Source organism: Amblyraja radiata, chromosome 24, assembly GCF_010909765.2.
Source record: "Amblyraja radiata isolate CabotCenter1 chromosome 24, sAmbRad1.1.pri, whole genome shotgun sequence".
In the NCBI taxonomy this organism is placed as follows: Eukaryota; Metazoa; Chordata; class Chondrichthyes; order Rajiformes; family Rajidae; genus Amblyraja; species Amblyraja radiata.
This window is the reverse complement of record NC_045979.1, coordinates 17,368,642-17,387,258: the sequence shown is the minus strand read 5'-3', so window position 1 is coordinate 17,387,258 and position 18,617 is coordinate 17,368,642. Positions and strand designations below refer to the sequence as shown.

Genomic DNA, 18,617 nt, shown 5'->3' with positions numbered 1-18,617 from the left:
GTAGAGTCTTTCTACTGTCTGGATAACATGCAACAAAACAGCTGTTCACTATACCTCGGTACACTTCACAATAAACTAAATTAAACTAATGAATAATTTCATGCCACCAGATTCTTTAGAAATTATTTTTGAAAATGAGTCCTGTGTATCTGCTTTCTTCCTGTGGGTGATGATTAGCTGTCAGAGGGGGGACAAGCAGTCGCCTCTCCGCATTCTTATCATGCAGATCATACATAGCGTGTTTCATCAAGTTTAATATTATTTGTAAATAACTGTATGCACATGAGATAAATCTAAATTCGAGGGTATTGGCTGTAAGGAGAGGTTGCACAAACTTGGATTGTTTTCTCTGGAACGTCAGACATAATATATTTTTTTTTAAAAACAAGAGTCATAGCTAAGGTAGATGGTTAGAACTTTTTTCCCAGGGTGGAATTGTCAAAGACTAGGTGGCACAGCTTTAGAGAGAGATGGGCACATTTTAAAGGAGATGTGCGGGGCACATCTTCCCAGATGTGGTGGGTGCTTGAAACGCGCTGAAACAAGGGGCTTTTATTGAAGATGCGGAGGGACCAGTGGGTGGGTGGGGGGGGGGGGGGGGGGGTGATATGGATCACGTGCAGCCAGAGGAGATTAGTTTAAGTTGGCATAGTATTTGGACATGGTGGGCCGAATGGCCAGTTCCTGTGCTGTACGCCCCTATATTCCATTCTGAGGAAATTCCTATTTGACGTTGCTTGCATTATTCTGCAAAGTGTGGCACGGTGGTGCAGCGGTAGAGTTGCTCCATTACATCATCAGAGACCCGGGTTCGATCCTGACTACGGGTGCTGTCTGTGTGGAGTTTGTACGTTCTCCCTGTGACCGCGTGGCTTTTCTCGGGGTGCTCCGGTTCCTCCCTCACTCCAAACGATGTTCAGGTTTGAAGGTTAATTGGCTTCCGTGGAATTGTAAATTGTCTCTAGTGTGTAGGATAGTTCTAGTGTACGGGGTGATCGCGGGTCGGCGCTGACTCGGTGGGCCGAAGGGCCTGGTTCTGCTGTATCTCTAAACCTGTATCTCTAAAGATCGTGTGCAGTCACTGTCATAATCACCATAGTTTTTGAGCAATAACAGTCCATTCTTCTCCTTGCAGGTTGTCCACCATGACCCTTGTAGAAGCGGTGCTGGTCATTGGAACAGTCTCTTCAGGTTCAAGCATTTAGCGACAGGCCACTACCTGGCTGCTGAGGTATGATTACTCTGCACTTGGTGCAGCCATGGCACAGTGGGTAATTTACTGGATTAGAAACTGAGAGGCCTATACTGACAATCCAGAAACTGAAGTAAAACCTGAGCATCACATGAGAAAATCTGCCATCTGTACTTAATGGGGGCGATATATGATTTCTTGCACACCAACATTATTGCCTGTGGTGTAGTTATGCATAATCTTTCTGTGGACTCATTAACACACAACAAAAGCGTTTACTGTACCTCGGTACACGTGACAACAAACTGAACTAAACTGAACTAAATTCTGAGGTACGAAGGCAAATATTTACCTCAAAGGAAATTAGATATGTGCAATAAATGTTATTGTCAGTTGCGTCCAAATCCTTAAAAAATGAATAAATAAATAAAACCCTCAATCCAAAATCGTTTCGAGGTTAAAAATATATACCAGAGGCAAGCTAAGAATTCAAAAGCAGGTGCTTGGAAAATCTTCAATATTAAGCTTCGGGAAGAATTACTTGTTTGACGAATGTGAATGATGCATCTCCTGTTGAATGCCTTTGTCATGAATGGCAATTGACATCAATTGACTGGCTGTTGATTGCCGTGGGACAAGTAATACTTCACAGACAATTATACTGCTGGGAAACTAGAATGATAGACGTGGTGATATCTCTGAAAAAGTAACTGGCTGGAGATATACTTAATCAATATGTTTGAATATAGAAGTTGGGAGGTCATGTTGCAGTTATATAAGACATTGGTGAGGCAGCATTTACAGTATTGTGTTCAGTTCTGGGCCCCATGTTATAGGAAAGATGTTGTCAAGCTGGAAAGGGCACAGAGAAGATTTACGAGGATGTTGCCAGGCCTAGAGGGTCTGCCAATCGGGAGAGGTTGTGTGGACTGGGACTCTATTCCTTGGAGTGCAGGAGGAGGAGGGATGGTCTTATAGAGGTGTACAAAATCATGAGAGGAATAGATCGGGCAGGTGCACAGAGTCTCTTGCCCAGAGTAGGGGAATCGAGGACCAGAGAACATAGGTTTAAGGTGAAGGGGAAACAATTTAGTAGGAATCTGAGGGGTAGCTTTTTCACACAAAGGGTGATGGGTGTATGGAATGAGCTGTCAGAGGAGGTAGTTGAGGCAGGGACTATCGCAAAGTTTAAGTACATGGCACATGGATAGGACAGGTTTGGAGGGATATGGGCCAAATGCAGGCCCTTGGGAATATTGTAGCTGGATCATGTTGGCCAGTGTGGGCAAATTGGGCTGCTGGGCTTGTTTCCACATTGTATGACTGTGACTCCATCCATGTTAAGAGATGCAAATCTCAAAGTACTGGATCTTTATCAGATTGGTGGAGAGTGATCTTGGATCGCATGGCTTTTTTTCAAACCAACATCACTTATCAAATTGACACTTGCACACCTTAATATCAATTAACAATTATCACTGCGCACAAACAGTGAACCTGAGGTACACTGGATTTATTATCAAGGTCTTCTTCTTCTTGCGAATTAAACATAAACCAAAGGATATTCTTATATCAAATCCATGTATCAAGGTGTTTGAAGATCAAAAGATTGTTTTTTTATGTAAACAAAAATAGTGCCGATATGCACCCTCGATAAACCTACATGTCTAGTTGTCGGAAAACAAAATATTGACATTAATTGGCTGGGTTTGGCTTCGTTGAATTGAAAGATACAGCATGGAAACAGGCACTTCAGCCCACCTAGTCGATGCCGACCAACGACCACCCATTCGCACTAGTTCTATGTTATTCCAATGGTTCAATGGCACTTTATTGTTACCTGTACCCTAGGACAGTGACATTGTTTTGCATACCTTTCAGTGACAATTTTACTACACATTAGGCACAATCATACACAGTATAAGAGTTTTAAATGGTAGAGCACACTGAGACAGTATACAAGGGGCACCATGTTTTAGACGCCATCCTATACCCTTCAAGTCCAAAATTGTAAAAAAATATTTTCGCAATCACTCCCCACACACGCAATTTACAGAGGAAGATAAAGCTATAAACCCGCAAGTTGTTGGGATATGGGAGGATACCAGAGCACCCAAAGGAAACCCACATGGGAGAACATGCAAACAGCGCACAGACAGTACCTGAGGACAGGATTGAACCCGGGTCTCTGGTACTGCGAGCTGGCAACATTACCAGTTGGACCACTGCCGTCATAGATTTTAATTCCTGGAAATGCCTGTGGAATCTATGAAGATTTTCATCCGTATATCCATGTAGACCTGCTGCAGTAGGTGCCCGGATTCCTCCCACATCCCAAAGATGTGCGGGGTTTGTGGGTTAATTGGTCTCTGTAAATTGTCCAGTGTGTGTAAGGAGTGGAGGAGAAAGTGGGATAACAGGTATTGATGGTCAGCGTGGACTCGATGGGACGAATGGCCTGTTTCCATGCAGTATTTCTAAAACAATACTAAAACTATATGTTGGTGATAGTGAATTCCAATTATTCTCTGTTCGAACACTATACATATTATCCCTAACAACTTTGAGTATATGGGCATTATTAGCTCTAGCGACCTACGTGTAACATGTGCATGCCCCTGCAGTATCACTGTTTGCCTATTGTGTACTGTTGTATTGTCTGTTATACACGCGTTGATACTTTCTTCTTTCATGGACAAAAATGATTAGTTTCACCATTTTGATTATCAATTTCATTCAGGAAAACGCAACATACAAAGGAGATGTCTCTGATTCAAAAGTTGCGGTGAGTTTTATTTAACTGCGGAATTAACAGGAAGATTGCTCAGTGAGTTCACCTTGGGTCTTGTTTCTGTTCTTCTGAGCATGGGTGTAAATCCTGGGGTGGACAGGGACACACCCAGTGCTTTGAGAGGTGGGGGACAATCCCCCCCATGTTTTGTAATCCGGACTTTATCAGGCGCTTTCTAAGAGCTAAATCGGCCCGTTCGCGGGGCCTTTCAGCGCGCGGCGCAGCTTAAAATCAAACTGCTGCGTCGAGGCGATCGAGGCTCCCGATGTTGAAGCCCCCGTCGGCCGATGAAAAACCCCGTGAACGGGCCGATTCAAGCCCCATGATTCGGGCCAGATGAAGCTGCTGTTGCTGGAGTTCGGAGTCGATCACCAACCTGGTCAGCTTCCGATGTTACCGTCCGCAGGGACCACGGCCGAAGCCTCGCGTGTGTGCGCATGCATGCGCGTGCGCGGCCACCAAGAAATTGTGTCCCCTCCATGTTTTGATAGCGATTTCCGTGCCTGCGTCTGAGCTAGGCTAGTGCTGCACCGCCATAGAATGTAGAACAATACAGCACAGGCACAATGTCGGTGCCGAACATGATGCCAGATTAAACTAATCAGCTTTGCCTGCAAGTCAAGTCAAGTCATAGTGTTTTATTGCCATATGTCCCAAAGAGAACAATTACGTTTTCACTTGCAGCAACACAACAGAATATGTAAACATCGTACTCTGTAAACAATATAATAAATGAAAAATAAGAAAGTTCAGCTTATGTTTATCTGTATATGTCTGTACAGACAACACCCGTAGCCAGGATCGAATCCGGGTCTCTGGTGCTGCAAGGCAGCAACTCTACCGCTGCGCCACTGTACTGTCCCCAAAAGTTTGTGAACCGATGGTCAGATTGAATCGTGTGTTAAATGAGCACTTTGCGAAGGATTTATTATTTTCTGCTCGTAAGTCGACAACCATTGATCAAATACGATACAATTGGTCAAACTTGTCTGCTACAGTTTTTTACTGAACATTCACCAGGTTGTAAGCGTGGTGAGATTGCGATGTTCTGGCTGTGATGAATGATCTAATCTGGACTTGATCCTCTCTCGTTAGGTGGAACATAAAGTAGCAAGTCGGATCAGCAAGAGAAGAGGAGGGGACAAGATCCGATACAGACTCGTGGCTGTACCACACGGAAATGATATCTCAAGTCTGTTCGAGCAAGACCCGACAACTCTACAAAAAACGGATTCATTTGTTCCCAGGTACTGTATGAAAGGTGGCGCAAAGAGCTGGAGTAACTCAGCGGATCAGGCAGCATCTCTGGAGAATGTGGTTAGGCTATGTTTCTGGGTCGGGGTCTCTCCTTCATATGCATCACCTCCAGAGATGCTGCGTGACCCACTGAGTTGCTCCAGTGCAGCGTTTCTGCTTCACAGCACTGGATAGAACTAGTATGTGTGGTCGGCGCGGACCTGGTGGGCCAAAGGACCTATTTCCATGCTGTATCTCTAAACTAAACTAAATTAAATGCTAAAAGAAACAAAGAATGTAGATAGATGCTGGTTTATAACAAAGATTGACACAAAGTGCTGGAATAACTCAGCCGGTCAGGCAGCATCTCTGGAGAAAACTGATGGGTGACGTTTCAGGTTGGGTCCCTTCTGCATTCTGACAGTCAGGGGGTGGGGGAGTGGGTGAAGAGCTGGGGGCAAGAAAAGATCAGGTCTGTGTCTCTTTTTGTAAACCAGCATCTGCAGTTCCCTGTAACTGTGTGAAAGGTAACAGGTTGTACCAGAATATTCATTCTGATCCTCTACTCAACTAGTTACATGATTCATGACAATTTAAATTGTTCTACGTGTCATATACAAAGTCTGATGCGTTAAAATCCATGTTTAATTACTACTTAAACTGATATGTATAATGTGTAATCTGAGTTAGTGCACTTGTAGTTTATGTGGTTTGGCCTAGAATCAATGATACAGTTTCATGGAATAAAGACACTGTTAGATAGGTTGATTGAACACTGTTTGGTTTCCCAAAGTTGTGGTGTCTGTGAAATGGTTTTGCATAAAAAAGGGGAATGCACTGTATCCAAAAGTATATGCCTGAGTAGTAGCCTTGGGATCCTTCTTCGGACTGATTCAACACTAAACTGTGGTTGTAGACATAAAGAACTGCAGATGCTGGTTTATACCAAAGATAGACACAAAGTGCTGGAGTAACTCAACGGTTCAGGCAGGATCACTGGAGTAGAAGGGTCAGGCAGCAACTTTGGAGAAAAAGGATGGGTGATGTTTTGGGTCGGGACCCTTCTTCAGATTGAAAGTATGAGGTGGGAGAGGGGGGGGGGGTATTATGAAGACAAAATGTAAAGCCAGAGGGAGGGATATGTGTATCACTGTCTCACATGGAAGGGCTGGTTGGTCCCTGGATGACGGTGAAAGTGGGCATGAAGGGAAAGTACCTGAGGGAAGGGAGGGACAGGTGGGGAGGGAGGAGCGGACAATTTTGTAGGAAGCATTTGGAGATACTAACATTATGCCGATTCTATACCTGACTCTAAAACACAACAGGATTCATTCCTTTACCTAAATCTGTAACTCAAACACGAGACAGACTTCTCTCAGGTAACGCTCAGTGGTTTCTTTATTGTCACGTATACCAGGTGCAGTGCTATCCCCATACATAAGCACAATCGCCCCAGTTAGTATAGTATGCACAGAACAGCCCACTCAGTCCACATGCAAAGAGGCGCCATTTTGGCACCATTTTGGCCCCATTTTATGGTCCCAACTGCAGCTGGACACGAAGGCCCATTGCAGCTGTTGCCTCCATTTTGGTCGTCCCGTGAACCAATTGTCCCTCTCCACGCCTGGCCCTCTTTAGCCCTTGTAACAGGGTATGGTTAAATGAATCTGAATTGGCTCATTGGAATGTGCTGAACAGCAATGAGGAAGATTAGGGTGGCACAGTGTGGCAGCGCTAGAGTTGCTGCCTTACAGTTCCAGACACCTCGGGTTCGATCCTGACTATGGGTGCTGTCTGTACGGAGTTTGTATGTTCTCCCAGTGACTGCATGGGTTTTCTCTGGGCCATCCAGCTTCCTCCCAAAGACATGGGGATTTGTAGGTTAATTGGCTTCTGTAAATTGTCCCTTGTGTGTAGGATAGAATTAGTGTATGTGTGATCACTGGTCAGCGCAGGCTTGGTGGGCCGAAGGGCCATTTTCCATGCATTATCTCTGAATTTAATTAAATTAAACTAAAAGTGATCTAATACAACAGTACAGCATGGGAAATTAGTGCTTAATGCCAAACAGTTTATCTTTCCTAGACACAAGGAACTGTAGATGCTGGAATCTTGTAGTGAGAAACACAGAGTGCTGGAGTAACTCACAGGATCAGGCAGCATCTCTGGAGAACATGGATAGATGATGTTTCGGGTCAGGACCCTTCTTGAAACCCGACTCGAAACGTCACCTGTCCTTGCTTTCTCCAGAAATGCTGCCTGACCTGTTGAGTTACCCCAGCAGTTTGTGTTTTTGCTCTGTTTTTCTTTCTTTTTCAGCATGAATTCTTAACATCATCTCGGTATAAATGTGTTCCTTTTATCTCCTGCTATTTTCTTTAATATTTCAGGAATTCGTTTGTGAGATTGCGGCACCTGTGCACCAATACATGGATTCAAAGCACAAATATCCCCATTGATGCCGATGAAGAGAGACCAATAAGGCTCATGGTATTTATTGTATTCAGGTTTCTCCGTTTAATTTAATCTGTCACATCACTTTATAATAGTGAGATTCATATTAAGTGATATTTAAAGTCATCGAGTCTTACAGTGTTGAAACAGGCCCTACGGCCCAACTTGCCCACGATGACCAACATGTCCCATCTACACTACTCCCACCTGCCTGCGTTCGGACCCATCTCTCCATTTCACCCTTATCACATCTACCTGGTAGTGTCGCTGCCTCACAGAGCTAGAGACCCACAATCAATCCTGAGCTCGGGTGCTGTCTGTGTGGAGTTTGCATGTTCTCTCTGTGACTGTGTGGGTTTCCTCCAGGAGCTCCGGTTTCCTCCCATATCCCAAACACCTGCCAGTTTGTAGGTTAATTGACTTCTGTGAAATTGCCGCTGATGTGTGGGGTTTGGATGAGAAAGTTGGATAACATAGAACTAGTGTAAATAGAGGGATATGGATTATGTGCAGGCAGATAAAAGTTGATCTTGGCATCATGTTTGCCACATAGATTGTGGGCTGAAGGGCCTGTTCTTGTGATGTATTGTTCAATGATCTATGCTTTAATTGAAATATAGAAAATGACAGCACAGGAAAAGCCACAATGTCTGTGCCAAACATAATGCCTCATCTGCCTACACACGATATCCATACTGTTCGACACAACCACCCCTAGCAACGCCGTCCAGGCACCCACCAGGCACTCTGTTTAAAAAACTTGCCTGCCCAGCTCCTTTACATTTAGCCTCTTTCACCTTAAAGTTATGCACTCTAGTCTTTGACATTGATTTTGTGTGATTTGCTCTGTTAATAATCTCTTCAGGAGAATTTTATGATGGGATCAAAATTGCATACGAGAAGTTTACTGAAGGCCTGTAAATTGTTTACGTGAATGATCCCAGGAATGATTGGGTTAACATATGATGAGCGTTTGACGGCACTGGGCCTGTACTCGCTGGAGTTTAGAATGATGAGGGGCGACCTTATCGAAACTTACCGAGTAGTGAAAGGCCTGGAGAGAGTGGATGTGGAGAGGATGTTTCCACTAATGGGAGAGTCTAGAACCAGAGGCCGTAGCCTCAGAATAAAAGGACTGACCTTTAGAAAGGAAATGAGGAGGAAGTTCTTTAGTCAGAGGGTGTTAAATCTGTGGAATTCATTGCCACAGACGGCTGTGCAGGCCGTCATTGGGTATTTTTAAGGCGGAGATTGACAGATTATTGAATAGTAAGGGTGTTGGGGATTATGGGGAGAGGGCAGGAGAATGGGGTTGAGAGGGAAAGATAGATCAGCCAGGATTGAAAGGTGGGGTCGTCTTAATGGGCAGAGTGGCCTAATTCTGCTCCTCCAATTTATGAACGACAGTACTGACTGAAGTCCATTGAATACAATTACACTTAGATTTTGTCCATTGCAGAAGGTTTTCATGAAAATTCTAAACATGTTATCTTTATTTTTAGCTTGGAACATGCCCCAGCAAGGAAGATAAAGAAGCTTTTGCTATCGTGTCTGTCCCAGTTTCAGAAATTCGAGATTTGGATTTTGCAAACGATGCCAGCAAAATTCTGGGAACAATTGTTGAGAAACTGGAGCAAGGGACCTTGAACCACAACGATCGAAGGTAATGTCCAAACTATTTTCCAAAGAATTATAACTTATTCTACGGTAGAATTGCAGCACAGGTGCAGTTTTACAATGTTTCGAGGTCATGTTGTACAAGATGGTGGCAAGGCCACATTTCATCACCCTGTTATAGGAAAGATACATCAAGCTGGAAAGGATGCAGAGAAGATTTATGAGGATGTTGTCCGGACTCGAGGGCCTGAGCTAGAAGGAGAGGTTGAGCAGGCTAGGACTTGATTCCTTCATGCAGGAGGATGAAGGGTGATTTTATCGAGCTGTATAAGATCATGAGATGAATAGATCGGGTAAATGCACAGTCTTTTACCCCGAGGAAATCAAGAACCAGAGGACACAGGTTTAAGGTGAGGGGGAAAAGATTTAATAGGAATGTGAACGGCAAGTTTTTTTTAACACTGAGGGCGGTGCATGTATGGAACGAGCTGCCGCAGAAGGTAGTTGAGGCAGGCACCATCACATAGTTTAAAAAACATTTGGACAGGTACATGGATAGGATACACAAAAAAGCTGGAGAAACTCAGCGGGTGCAGCAGCATCTATGGAGCGAAGGAAATAGGCAACGTTTCGGGCCGATGTTTCGGCCCGAAACATTGCCTATTTCCTTTGCTCCATAGATGCTGCTGCACCCGCTGAGTTTCTCCAGCTTTTTTGTGTACCTTCGATTTTCCAGCATCTACAGTTCCTTCTTAAACACATGGATAGGATACATTTGGAGGGGGAGTTACGATAGTGATGTTGAGGAGACTTTCGGATAGGCACAAGGATATACAGGGAATAGAGGGATATGGATCACCTGGAGGCAGAGGAGGCTGTTTTAACTTGGTGTCGTGCTTGGCACAGACGTTGAGTGGGCTGAAGAGCTTGTCGCTGTGCTGGACTGTTCTGTTCAAGTGAATGAGGCTGCACTAATGCAGTCCCACCTGAGAGGCAGCACAACAGCAGAGAAATGTGTTCCGTTAATATTTTACTCATTAAAAACTTGAGGATTTGTAGATTAGTTCTTTTATCCACTCCGAAACACTAGGCCAAGTGCGTTGAGATAAAATGAATGTTCAAAATAGATAAATTTATTCACATTTTGCCAGACAAAGCTGAAAGCTTGCCCTGAAGTGGGCATTACATGCTTGCCTATTATTTAGTTTCTAACAGCAAACGGTTGCAGTAAACTTGTTAGGAGAGGGGAGGGGGGGGGTGAAGTTGTATAAATAGAATATAGAAAAATGTAGCACAGGAACAGGCCCTTCGGCCCACAATGTTTGTGCTGACCGTGAGGCTGAGACAGATGAATCTCACCTTCCTGCAAATGATCCATATATCTCCATCCCCTGCATAAACACATCTTGCGCCTCCACTACCACTCCGTTAAAAAAAAGCTTGCCCCTCCCATCTTCTTTAAACTTTGCTTTCTTCAGGCTGATTGTGGTGGGTGGGGGGGGGGGGGAAGCAAGCTGGAAGAGAAGAAGGGCAGGACAAAGTTTGGCAAATGATAGGTGGATACAAGTGAAGGGGTGAGGGAGGGGCTGGAGTTGATAGGCAGATGGTTGGATAAAGGCCAGGCATGACAAGGCAAGGTGTGAGAGAAAAGAACCGAAGAGTTGCGAATTGTGAAGCTGGAGGAAGGAATATGGGTGGAAGAGGAGGGAGAAGGGAAAAATAGTCGTGTGAGTGAAGGTAGGGCACAAGGGAGATTGGGGAGGGGAAAAGAAAGAATGGGACATGATGAGAGACCTGCAATGGTGGAATCTTGAGTAAAACACAGTGCTGGCGTAACTCAGTGGGTCAGGCAGCAGGACAGGGGAACATGGACAGGCGACGTTTTGTGTTGGGACCCTTCTTCAGACCTCCGGTTTTCTTGTTAGCTTTTCAGCTTTCTTCTTTTTGACGACTAACAATGATTTTGCATTCTAACTTGTCCTTTGCAGGTTTGCAATTAAATTATTGGAAGATCTTGTATTCTTTGTTGTGGACGTTCCCAACAATGGTCAGAATGTTGTGGACGTCGTTATGACAAAACTCAACAGAGAACGGCAAAAGCTGATGCGAGAACAAAACATACTGGAACAGGTACTTAGTGGATCTGAATTGTAACATTGCTGTGAATAAAGTTAGACAAAATAACGCTTACAATAAGGGTTACTGTAATGGCGGTCGTAACACACAAAGTAAAATCAATACACTCACTTGACTTGCTGTTAGTCGGTGTTAGACTTTATTTAAGATTAAGGGCGGCAAAGTGGCGCAGCGGTAGAGTCGCTGCTTTAGAGCGCCAAAGGGAAGGGTTTGATCCTGACCACAGGTGCTGTCTTTACGGAATATGCTCGTTCTTCCTGTGGCTGCGTGGGTTTCCACTTTCCTCCCACATTCCAAAGAGGTGCGGGTTTGGAGGTTTCTGTAAATTGCCCCAAGTGTGTAGAATAGAACAAGTGTACGTGCGGGGTGATTGTTGGTTGGCATGGACTCGATGGGCCGAAGGGCCTGTTTCCACGCTGTATCTCGACATTAAACTAAACAAAAAGAAATTGTCGACAGTCCTTCAAGCAAGCTTCCAAAATTGCAGCTGAGAAATTCTCTTATTTTTTCTGATTTCTTTAATTAATATAATTGTTGCCACAGATAATTGAGATTTGTCTATGTCTGTAAATAAGCAACAGATTCTCCACTGTTTACTGATAAGCATTATATTCCCACAATCTTTCCATTTCCTACTGAAATCAATTCAATTCTGTCCATTCGGAGTTTGTACATTCTCCCTGTGACCATGTGGGTTTTCTCTGGGTGCTCCAGTTTCCTCCCACACTCCAAAGACGTACTGTTTGTAGGTTAATTGACTTTGGTTAGTTGTAAAATTGTCCCTTGTATGTGTAGGTTTGTGCACGGGTTGATCGCTGGCCAGCACGGACTCAGTGGGCCGAATGGCCTGTCTCTGCACTGTATCTCTAAAGTATCTCTAAAGTCCAAAATCTATTAAACACTACAAACACCAACTAAACTACGAACCATTTTGTTTCAACCAGGGAATTTATCTTTTTGCACTAATGCTGACTTTAAAAAAAATGTATTGAACTATTTGTTATTACATTATGTGAGTACTATGTGCACTGACCTGTAATGCTGCTGCAAATAAGAATTTCATTGTTCCATTTTTGACACATATGACAATTAAACACTCTTGACTATATACTATAATTATCTACGATCATTTTCTCTCTGCAGAATCATCTTCAAACTTCATACAAACCAGCCAGGCCTGACCATTTTCCAATTAACCTTTTACACCCATGGCTCTCCATATTAGTATGATTAAGTTGCCACATTTTCTGTTCTGACCTGACCCCCAATTACTAGTGTTGGAAAGGCACAGATGTGCCTTTGGTTAATCCAGAGAGCTCGACTACAAATATGTAACGTGCCAGGAAGAATTCAATTCTTAAACCAAATAAATCGGGCAGCACAGTGGCACAGCTGAGGAGTTGCTGCCTTACAGCGCAAGAGATTGGCTATGAGTGCTGTCTGTACGGAGTTTGCACATTCTCCCCTGTGACTGCGTGGGTTTTCTCCTGGTGCTTCAGTTTCCTCCCTCATTCCGAAGACGTGGAGGTTTGTAGGCTAATTGGCTTCTGCTAATTGTAAATCATCCCTAGTGTGTGTGATTTAGTGCTAGTGTACGGGGTGATCGCTAATCAAAGATTCAAGCAGCGTGGAAATACGTCAAACTTGCCCAAGCCAACCAACATACCCCATCTACCATGGTCCCACCAACCTGCGTTTGGCCCATATCCCTCTAAATCTATCCTATCCATGTATCTGTTCAAATGATGTATAAATGTTGTGATAATACCTGCCTTAAGTACCTCCGCTGGCAGCTCGTTCCATATACCCACCACCCTTTGTGTAAAGAAGTTGCACCTCAGGTTCCTATTAAATTTTTCTCCCCTCACCTTAAACCTATGCCCTCTGGTTCTTGATTTTCTGACTGGATAAAAGACTCTGTGCATTTACCCAATCTATAAGCTCACCCCTCATCCTCCTGCGCTGCAAGGAATAAAGTCCTAGCCTGCCCAACCTCTCCCTTTGGCTCAGGCCCTCGAGTCCTGGCAATATCCTCATACACCTTCTTTGTGACCTTTCCAGTTTACTCTTCACTTTAAACGTATGCCGTCTCGTCTTAGACACCTCTGCCACGGGGAAAGGCTAATCACCTGCTTGTTGCTTGCATTGCACAGATATTTGGAATCCTAAAGGTTCCGTTTGCAGATAAAGGGGAAGGGCCTTTGTTAAATTTGGAGGAGCTGGCGGATCAGAAGAACGCACCGTATCTGTACATGTTCCGCCTCTGCTACCGAGTGCTGCGGCACTCTCAGGATGACTACAGGAAAAACCAGGTATGGTGTAAGAGTCACAACCCTTGGTTCAGGCCCAATTCCTAACCGTGACCTTGAGCGGGAATTAATTTCCTCAAAGCAAAAGTACGGTGAGATGTTGATCCAGGTTGTTGTGAAGGATTATTGTGTTCATTAGAAGGAGAGGTGGAACCAAGAACCAACGTGAACTGGTTTGTGACGGGACCCAGAACATCATTGGCGCTCGGCTCCACCGCCATCAACATGTGGACTTGTGGTTTGATTGAGGAGACTTTGGCAAGGCCGCAGAGTAGGTTTATCAGAATGATGCATGGATTAGTGGTGGCACAGTGGTGCAGCAGAAGAGTTGCTGCCTTACAGTACCAGAGACCCGGGTTCGATCCTGTCTACGGATGCTGTCTGTACGGAGTTTATACAATCTGTCCGTGTCTGCGTGGGTTTCCCCCAGGTGCTCCAGTCTCTCCCCACATCTCAAAGACATGCGGCTTTCTAGGTTAATTGGCCTGTAAAATTGTCCCTCGTTTTTGTCAGGAATGTTTGCGAAAATGGGATAACATGCGATTGGTGTAATCCATGGTAAGTGTGGACTCAGTTGGCCGAAAGGCCTGTTTTCATGCTGCATCTTTCAAAAAGTGAAAGAATATTTTCATTTGCCTGTAACTAGTTGCCTTTAGGACACAAAGTGCTGGAGTAACTCAGTCGGTCAGGCAGCATTTCTGGAGGACATGGTAGGTGATGTTTTGGGTCTAGACCTCATCTGAAGAATGGTCCCGATCCGAAACATCGCCTATCCATGTTCTGCAGAGATGCTGCCTGACACGCTGAGTTACTCCTGCATTTTGTGTCTTTTTATGTAAACCAGCATCTGCAGTTCCTTGCATCTACTCATGAATCGATGCTTTTACCTGTTCTGGATTGTCATTCTGTTAAGGGAGGGAATGAGAGGTGGTAAATGTGGAGGTCAGATTTTGGTATGATATTTTCCCAATGTTACTATTGCAGGAACACATAGCCAAGCAGTTTGGGGTGATGCAGTCCCAGATTGGTTATGACATTTTGGCTGAAGACACAATTACAGCTCTGCTTCACAACAACAGAAAATTATTGGAACAACACATCACGAAGACAGAGATTGAAACCTTCGTCACACTAGTGAGGAAGAACAGAGAAGCTCGGTAAGTCCCTTTTCCTGTGTCCATCCATTAAAGCTACAGGGATGGTGCAGCGGGTAAATCCAGTCAAGAAGATGCCCAATCATTAAATTAGACCCAGCCTATTCAATGCAGTGGGTCAGGCAACATCTCTGGAGGACATGGATAGGTGGCGTTTCTGGTTGGGATCTTTCTTCAGTCTGATCATTTACAACCTTTTGTTCATTTTAGTTACACATTCCCTGACAACTTTACAGAAACCTCAATGAACCTGCATGAATTCCAGGACACATTAGACTTCAGGCTTTGAGTTGAATCGTGTGTAGGCAGATACCTTGGGATTAATTTTGCAATTGCCTTTTGGGGTGGATATAAAATATCCCTTGACATTAAAATTAATACCATAAAAAAAAAGTTTAAATGGCCTGGTGGGCATTTTATTCCAGTTTATGCAATGTTATGGACGCAGATTGGTTGCCACATATAAGATTTATTACACTCCCCCGTAATTAAATGAATTTATATTTTGCTTGGGTAGCTTCTATCCCAGCAGTATGAACACTGACTTCTGTAATTGTAAGTAACTTTTACAAACACACCCCTCTCCTCCCCCTCTGCCGCCTTCCTCCACCCTAGTCATTTAACCAGTTCCATTGTTCACCATGTTGTATCCCTCTTGAGACCACACCTTCCCTAACTAACAATGGGTTCACCAGGGCACCTCCCTGCCTGAGGTCATTAGGTGCCGGGCCTGGTAAGTCCTTGTTTTTTCTTGCCTGCAGTTCTTCAACCTCCAACCCTCCTCCCGATCCCCTACTTTCAGTTTGAAGAAGGGTCCCGATAGGAAACGTCACCCGTCCTTTTTCTCTGGAGAAGCTGCCTGACCCGCTGAATTTCTCCAGCACCTTGCGTCTATCTTTGGTATAAACCAGCATCCATAGTTCTTTGTTTCTATAATTAAATGAACCTGTTGCTTTATTAGATGGGCTGAATATTTAACTTGAAGTCCAGGTATGTGAATTAACCAACAGATATGCAAACCACCTTCATTTCTATTTATTTCTCTGGGTTTCTATGATAAGATCCTTATCATAATTTTCAGTTTCTGGAATCTAACATGAACAATCGATATAATGTTCTCCAGGGAAGATAATTTGACATCCGTGACTCATTTGATGGTCCAATCCTGACCTTAGGTGCTGTCTGTGTGGAGTTTGCACATTCTCCTGAGTGGATTTACTCCAGGTGCACTGGCTGCCTCCCACATCCTAAAGACGCGGGGGTATTTGGGTTAATTGGCCCTCTGTAAATTGCCCCAAGTGTGTAGAGTGGATGAGAAAGTGGGATAATATGGAACTAATGTAAATGAGTGATCGATGTTCGGTGTGGATTCTGAATGCTGAAAATCCATTTTCCATCTCCAAACTCAACTTAGAAAGTTCTCAATGTATGCTTATAGTCACTCATATTGGTATGGAAGAGCAGGCACATGGTGGCCAGACCAGGGTAGGTTGTAGATGTAATTTTCTAAGGGATATTGGTGAATGAGTTGCATTATGTGATACTGGAATAAACTTTATGGTTACATTAAACTACATTTGCGTACTAATGAATCCTTTTTAAAATAAAGGCTTTGTGGGTTAAAGTAAGAAGGGGGTACAGTGGCACAGCTGTGGAGTTGCTGCTTCACAGCTCCAGAGACCCGGGTTCAATCCTGACTATGGGTGTTGTCTGTACGGAGTTTGTACATTCCCCCTTTGACCGTGTGGGTTTTCTCCGGGTGTTCTAGTTTCCTCCCACACCCCAAAGAGATACAGGTTTATAGGTTAAATGGCTTCAGTAAAATTGTAATTTGTCCCTAGTGTGCAGGGCAGTGGTAGTGTCCGGGGTGATCATTGGTCAGCGCGGACTCGATGGGCCGAAGGGCCTTTTTCCGCGCTGTATTTCTACTCCCAAGTCTAACGTCTAAGAAGAGCAAGAAAGTTAAGGAGCAAGTGAAATGGATCTTTTTTAAACCAAGCGGCTTTCTCTATTTGTCCTTTTCCAACAGATTTTTAGATTATTTGTCCGATCTCTGCGTGTCAAATCATGTGGCCATTCCAGTGACCCAGGAACTAATCTGCAAATGTGTACTGGATCCGAAGAATGAAGACATTCTGATCAAAACTGCGTGAGTTACAGCTTCTTGCCTCACTCCTCAAAATAATGGTTTATGGTGAATGTGTGATGTTAATTATTCATCACTTTTCTATTTTACATAATTTTACATGTATTTTACATAATTTGCAGCTGACACGGAACTGTTTTGTGTTGCTCTGAGTTCTATCTTCAAGATAAAGAACGGAGACAGTACTTTGTGTCGTAGTTCTCTGTTACTAGTACAATGTTGTACAGGCTTCTCATTCTGCAACTGTTTGCACTATCAGAGATCACATGATGTTTCTACGTCATGCAATGAATTTGCATGTTACAACTCAGTTTCAATTGTAACAATATAACAGACACCAAAGCTTTATGCCTTTATCGTGCATTAACCTTTATTCAAGTTATTCCCTTTAACATGTATCTGTGCACTGTGGATGGCTCGACTGCAATCATGTGTTGTCTTTCCGCTGACTGATTAGTGTGCAACAAAAGCTTTTCACTGGACCTCGGTACACGTGACAATAAACTAAACTAAACTCAAACTCGCTTGATGATGTTGTGGATGATGGAGAAGGTTGTCTGAATTTGCAACAGGATCTGGATCAACTGGCAAAGTGGGCAAAGGAATGGCAAATGCAGTTTAACTTGGATAAGGGCAAGGCATTGCATTTAATGAAGTTAAACCAGGTCAGGATTTGCACAGTAAATGTTAAGGCCATAGATTTATTGATTCATTGTGCTGAATACAGGACAGAAACAGACACCTTGACTCAATTTGTCCATGCTGACTGAGTTGGGGGCAGCACAATGGCGCTGCGGTAGAGTTGCTGCCTTACAGCGCCAGAGACACAGGTTCGATCCTGACTACGGGTGCTGTCTGTACAGAGTTTGTACGTTCTCTCTGTGACCACGTGGGTTTTCTCCAGGTGCTCCGGTTTCCTTTCACATTCCAAAGATGTGCAGGTTTGTAGGTTAATTGGCTTCTGTAAATTGTAAATTATCCTGAGTGTGTAGGATAGTGCTAGTGTATAGGTTGATCGCTGGTCAGTGGGCCGAAGGGCCTGTTTCCACGCTGTATCTCTAAAGATTACCTGGTGACTGAGTTGGTACGTGAACAGACCAGATAGACGCAAAGTGCTGGAGTAAGTGAGAAGGTCGGGCAGCATTTCTGGAGAAAAATAATAGGTGACGTTTTGGGTTGGGACCCTTCTTACAGGTTAATACATAAAAGGACACACAATGCTGGAGGGAGTCAGCAGGTCAGGCAGCATCTATGGAGGTAAAGGACAGACGATGTTTTGGTTCAGGACCCTTTTTCAGACAGAATATGTGGGATGTTCATTGATGGATACGGATTCTAGTTTTAAGCTTTTTTATCAACAAATGCAACACAAGTAGAGATGGAATTATGTTCTTATGATTCACAAGTTGCACACAACTCGTGTTTGGAGCAGAAATCATTATTCCATGGATAATATGCATGAAATCAACACCCCTTCAATTCTTAATTATTTGTTATGACTGAGTTTTCGTGGCATTTGCAGCAAGCTTTTGGCACTGCAGTTACCCTGTCCTACCCTTCATTGGCAATGTCCATAGTTATT

General features: G+C 43.9%; 1 protein-coding gene across 1 annotated transcript in view; it reads left to right on the top strand.

Annotated features, from left to right (window-relative positions):
• Window positions 1-18,617, top strand: part of itpr3 (inositol 1,4,5-trisphosphate receptor type 3) — a 196,339-nt gene that overhangs the window by 93,493 nt on the left and 84,229 nt on the right. Inside the window, exons 9-17 of the mRNA XM_033042496.1 lie at window positions 1,136-1,231; window positions 3,933-3,977; window positions 5,079-5,230; window positions 7,610-7,709; window positions 9,176-9,336; window positions 11,279-11,420; window positions 13,580-13,738; window positions 14,720-14,892; window positions 16,919-17,038. Coding sequence (XP_032898387.1) covers window positions 1,136-1,231; window positions 3,933-3,977; window positions 5,079-5,230; window positions 7,610-7,709; window positions 9,176-9,336; window positions 11,279-11,420; window positions 13,580-13,738; window positions 14,720-14,892; window positions 16,919-17,038 — 1,148 coding nt within the window. The remainder of the gene's footprint in view (window positions 1-1,135; window positions 1,232-3,932; window positions 3,978-5,078; window positions 5,231-7,609; window positions 7,710-9,175; window positions 9,337-11,278; window positions 11,421-13,579; window positions 13,739-14,719; window positions 14,893-16,918; window positions 17,039-18,617) is intronic.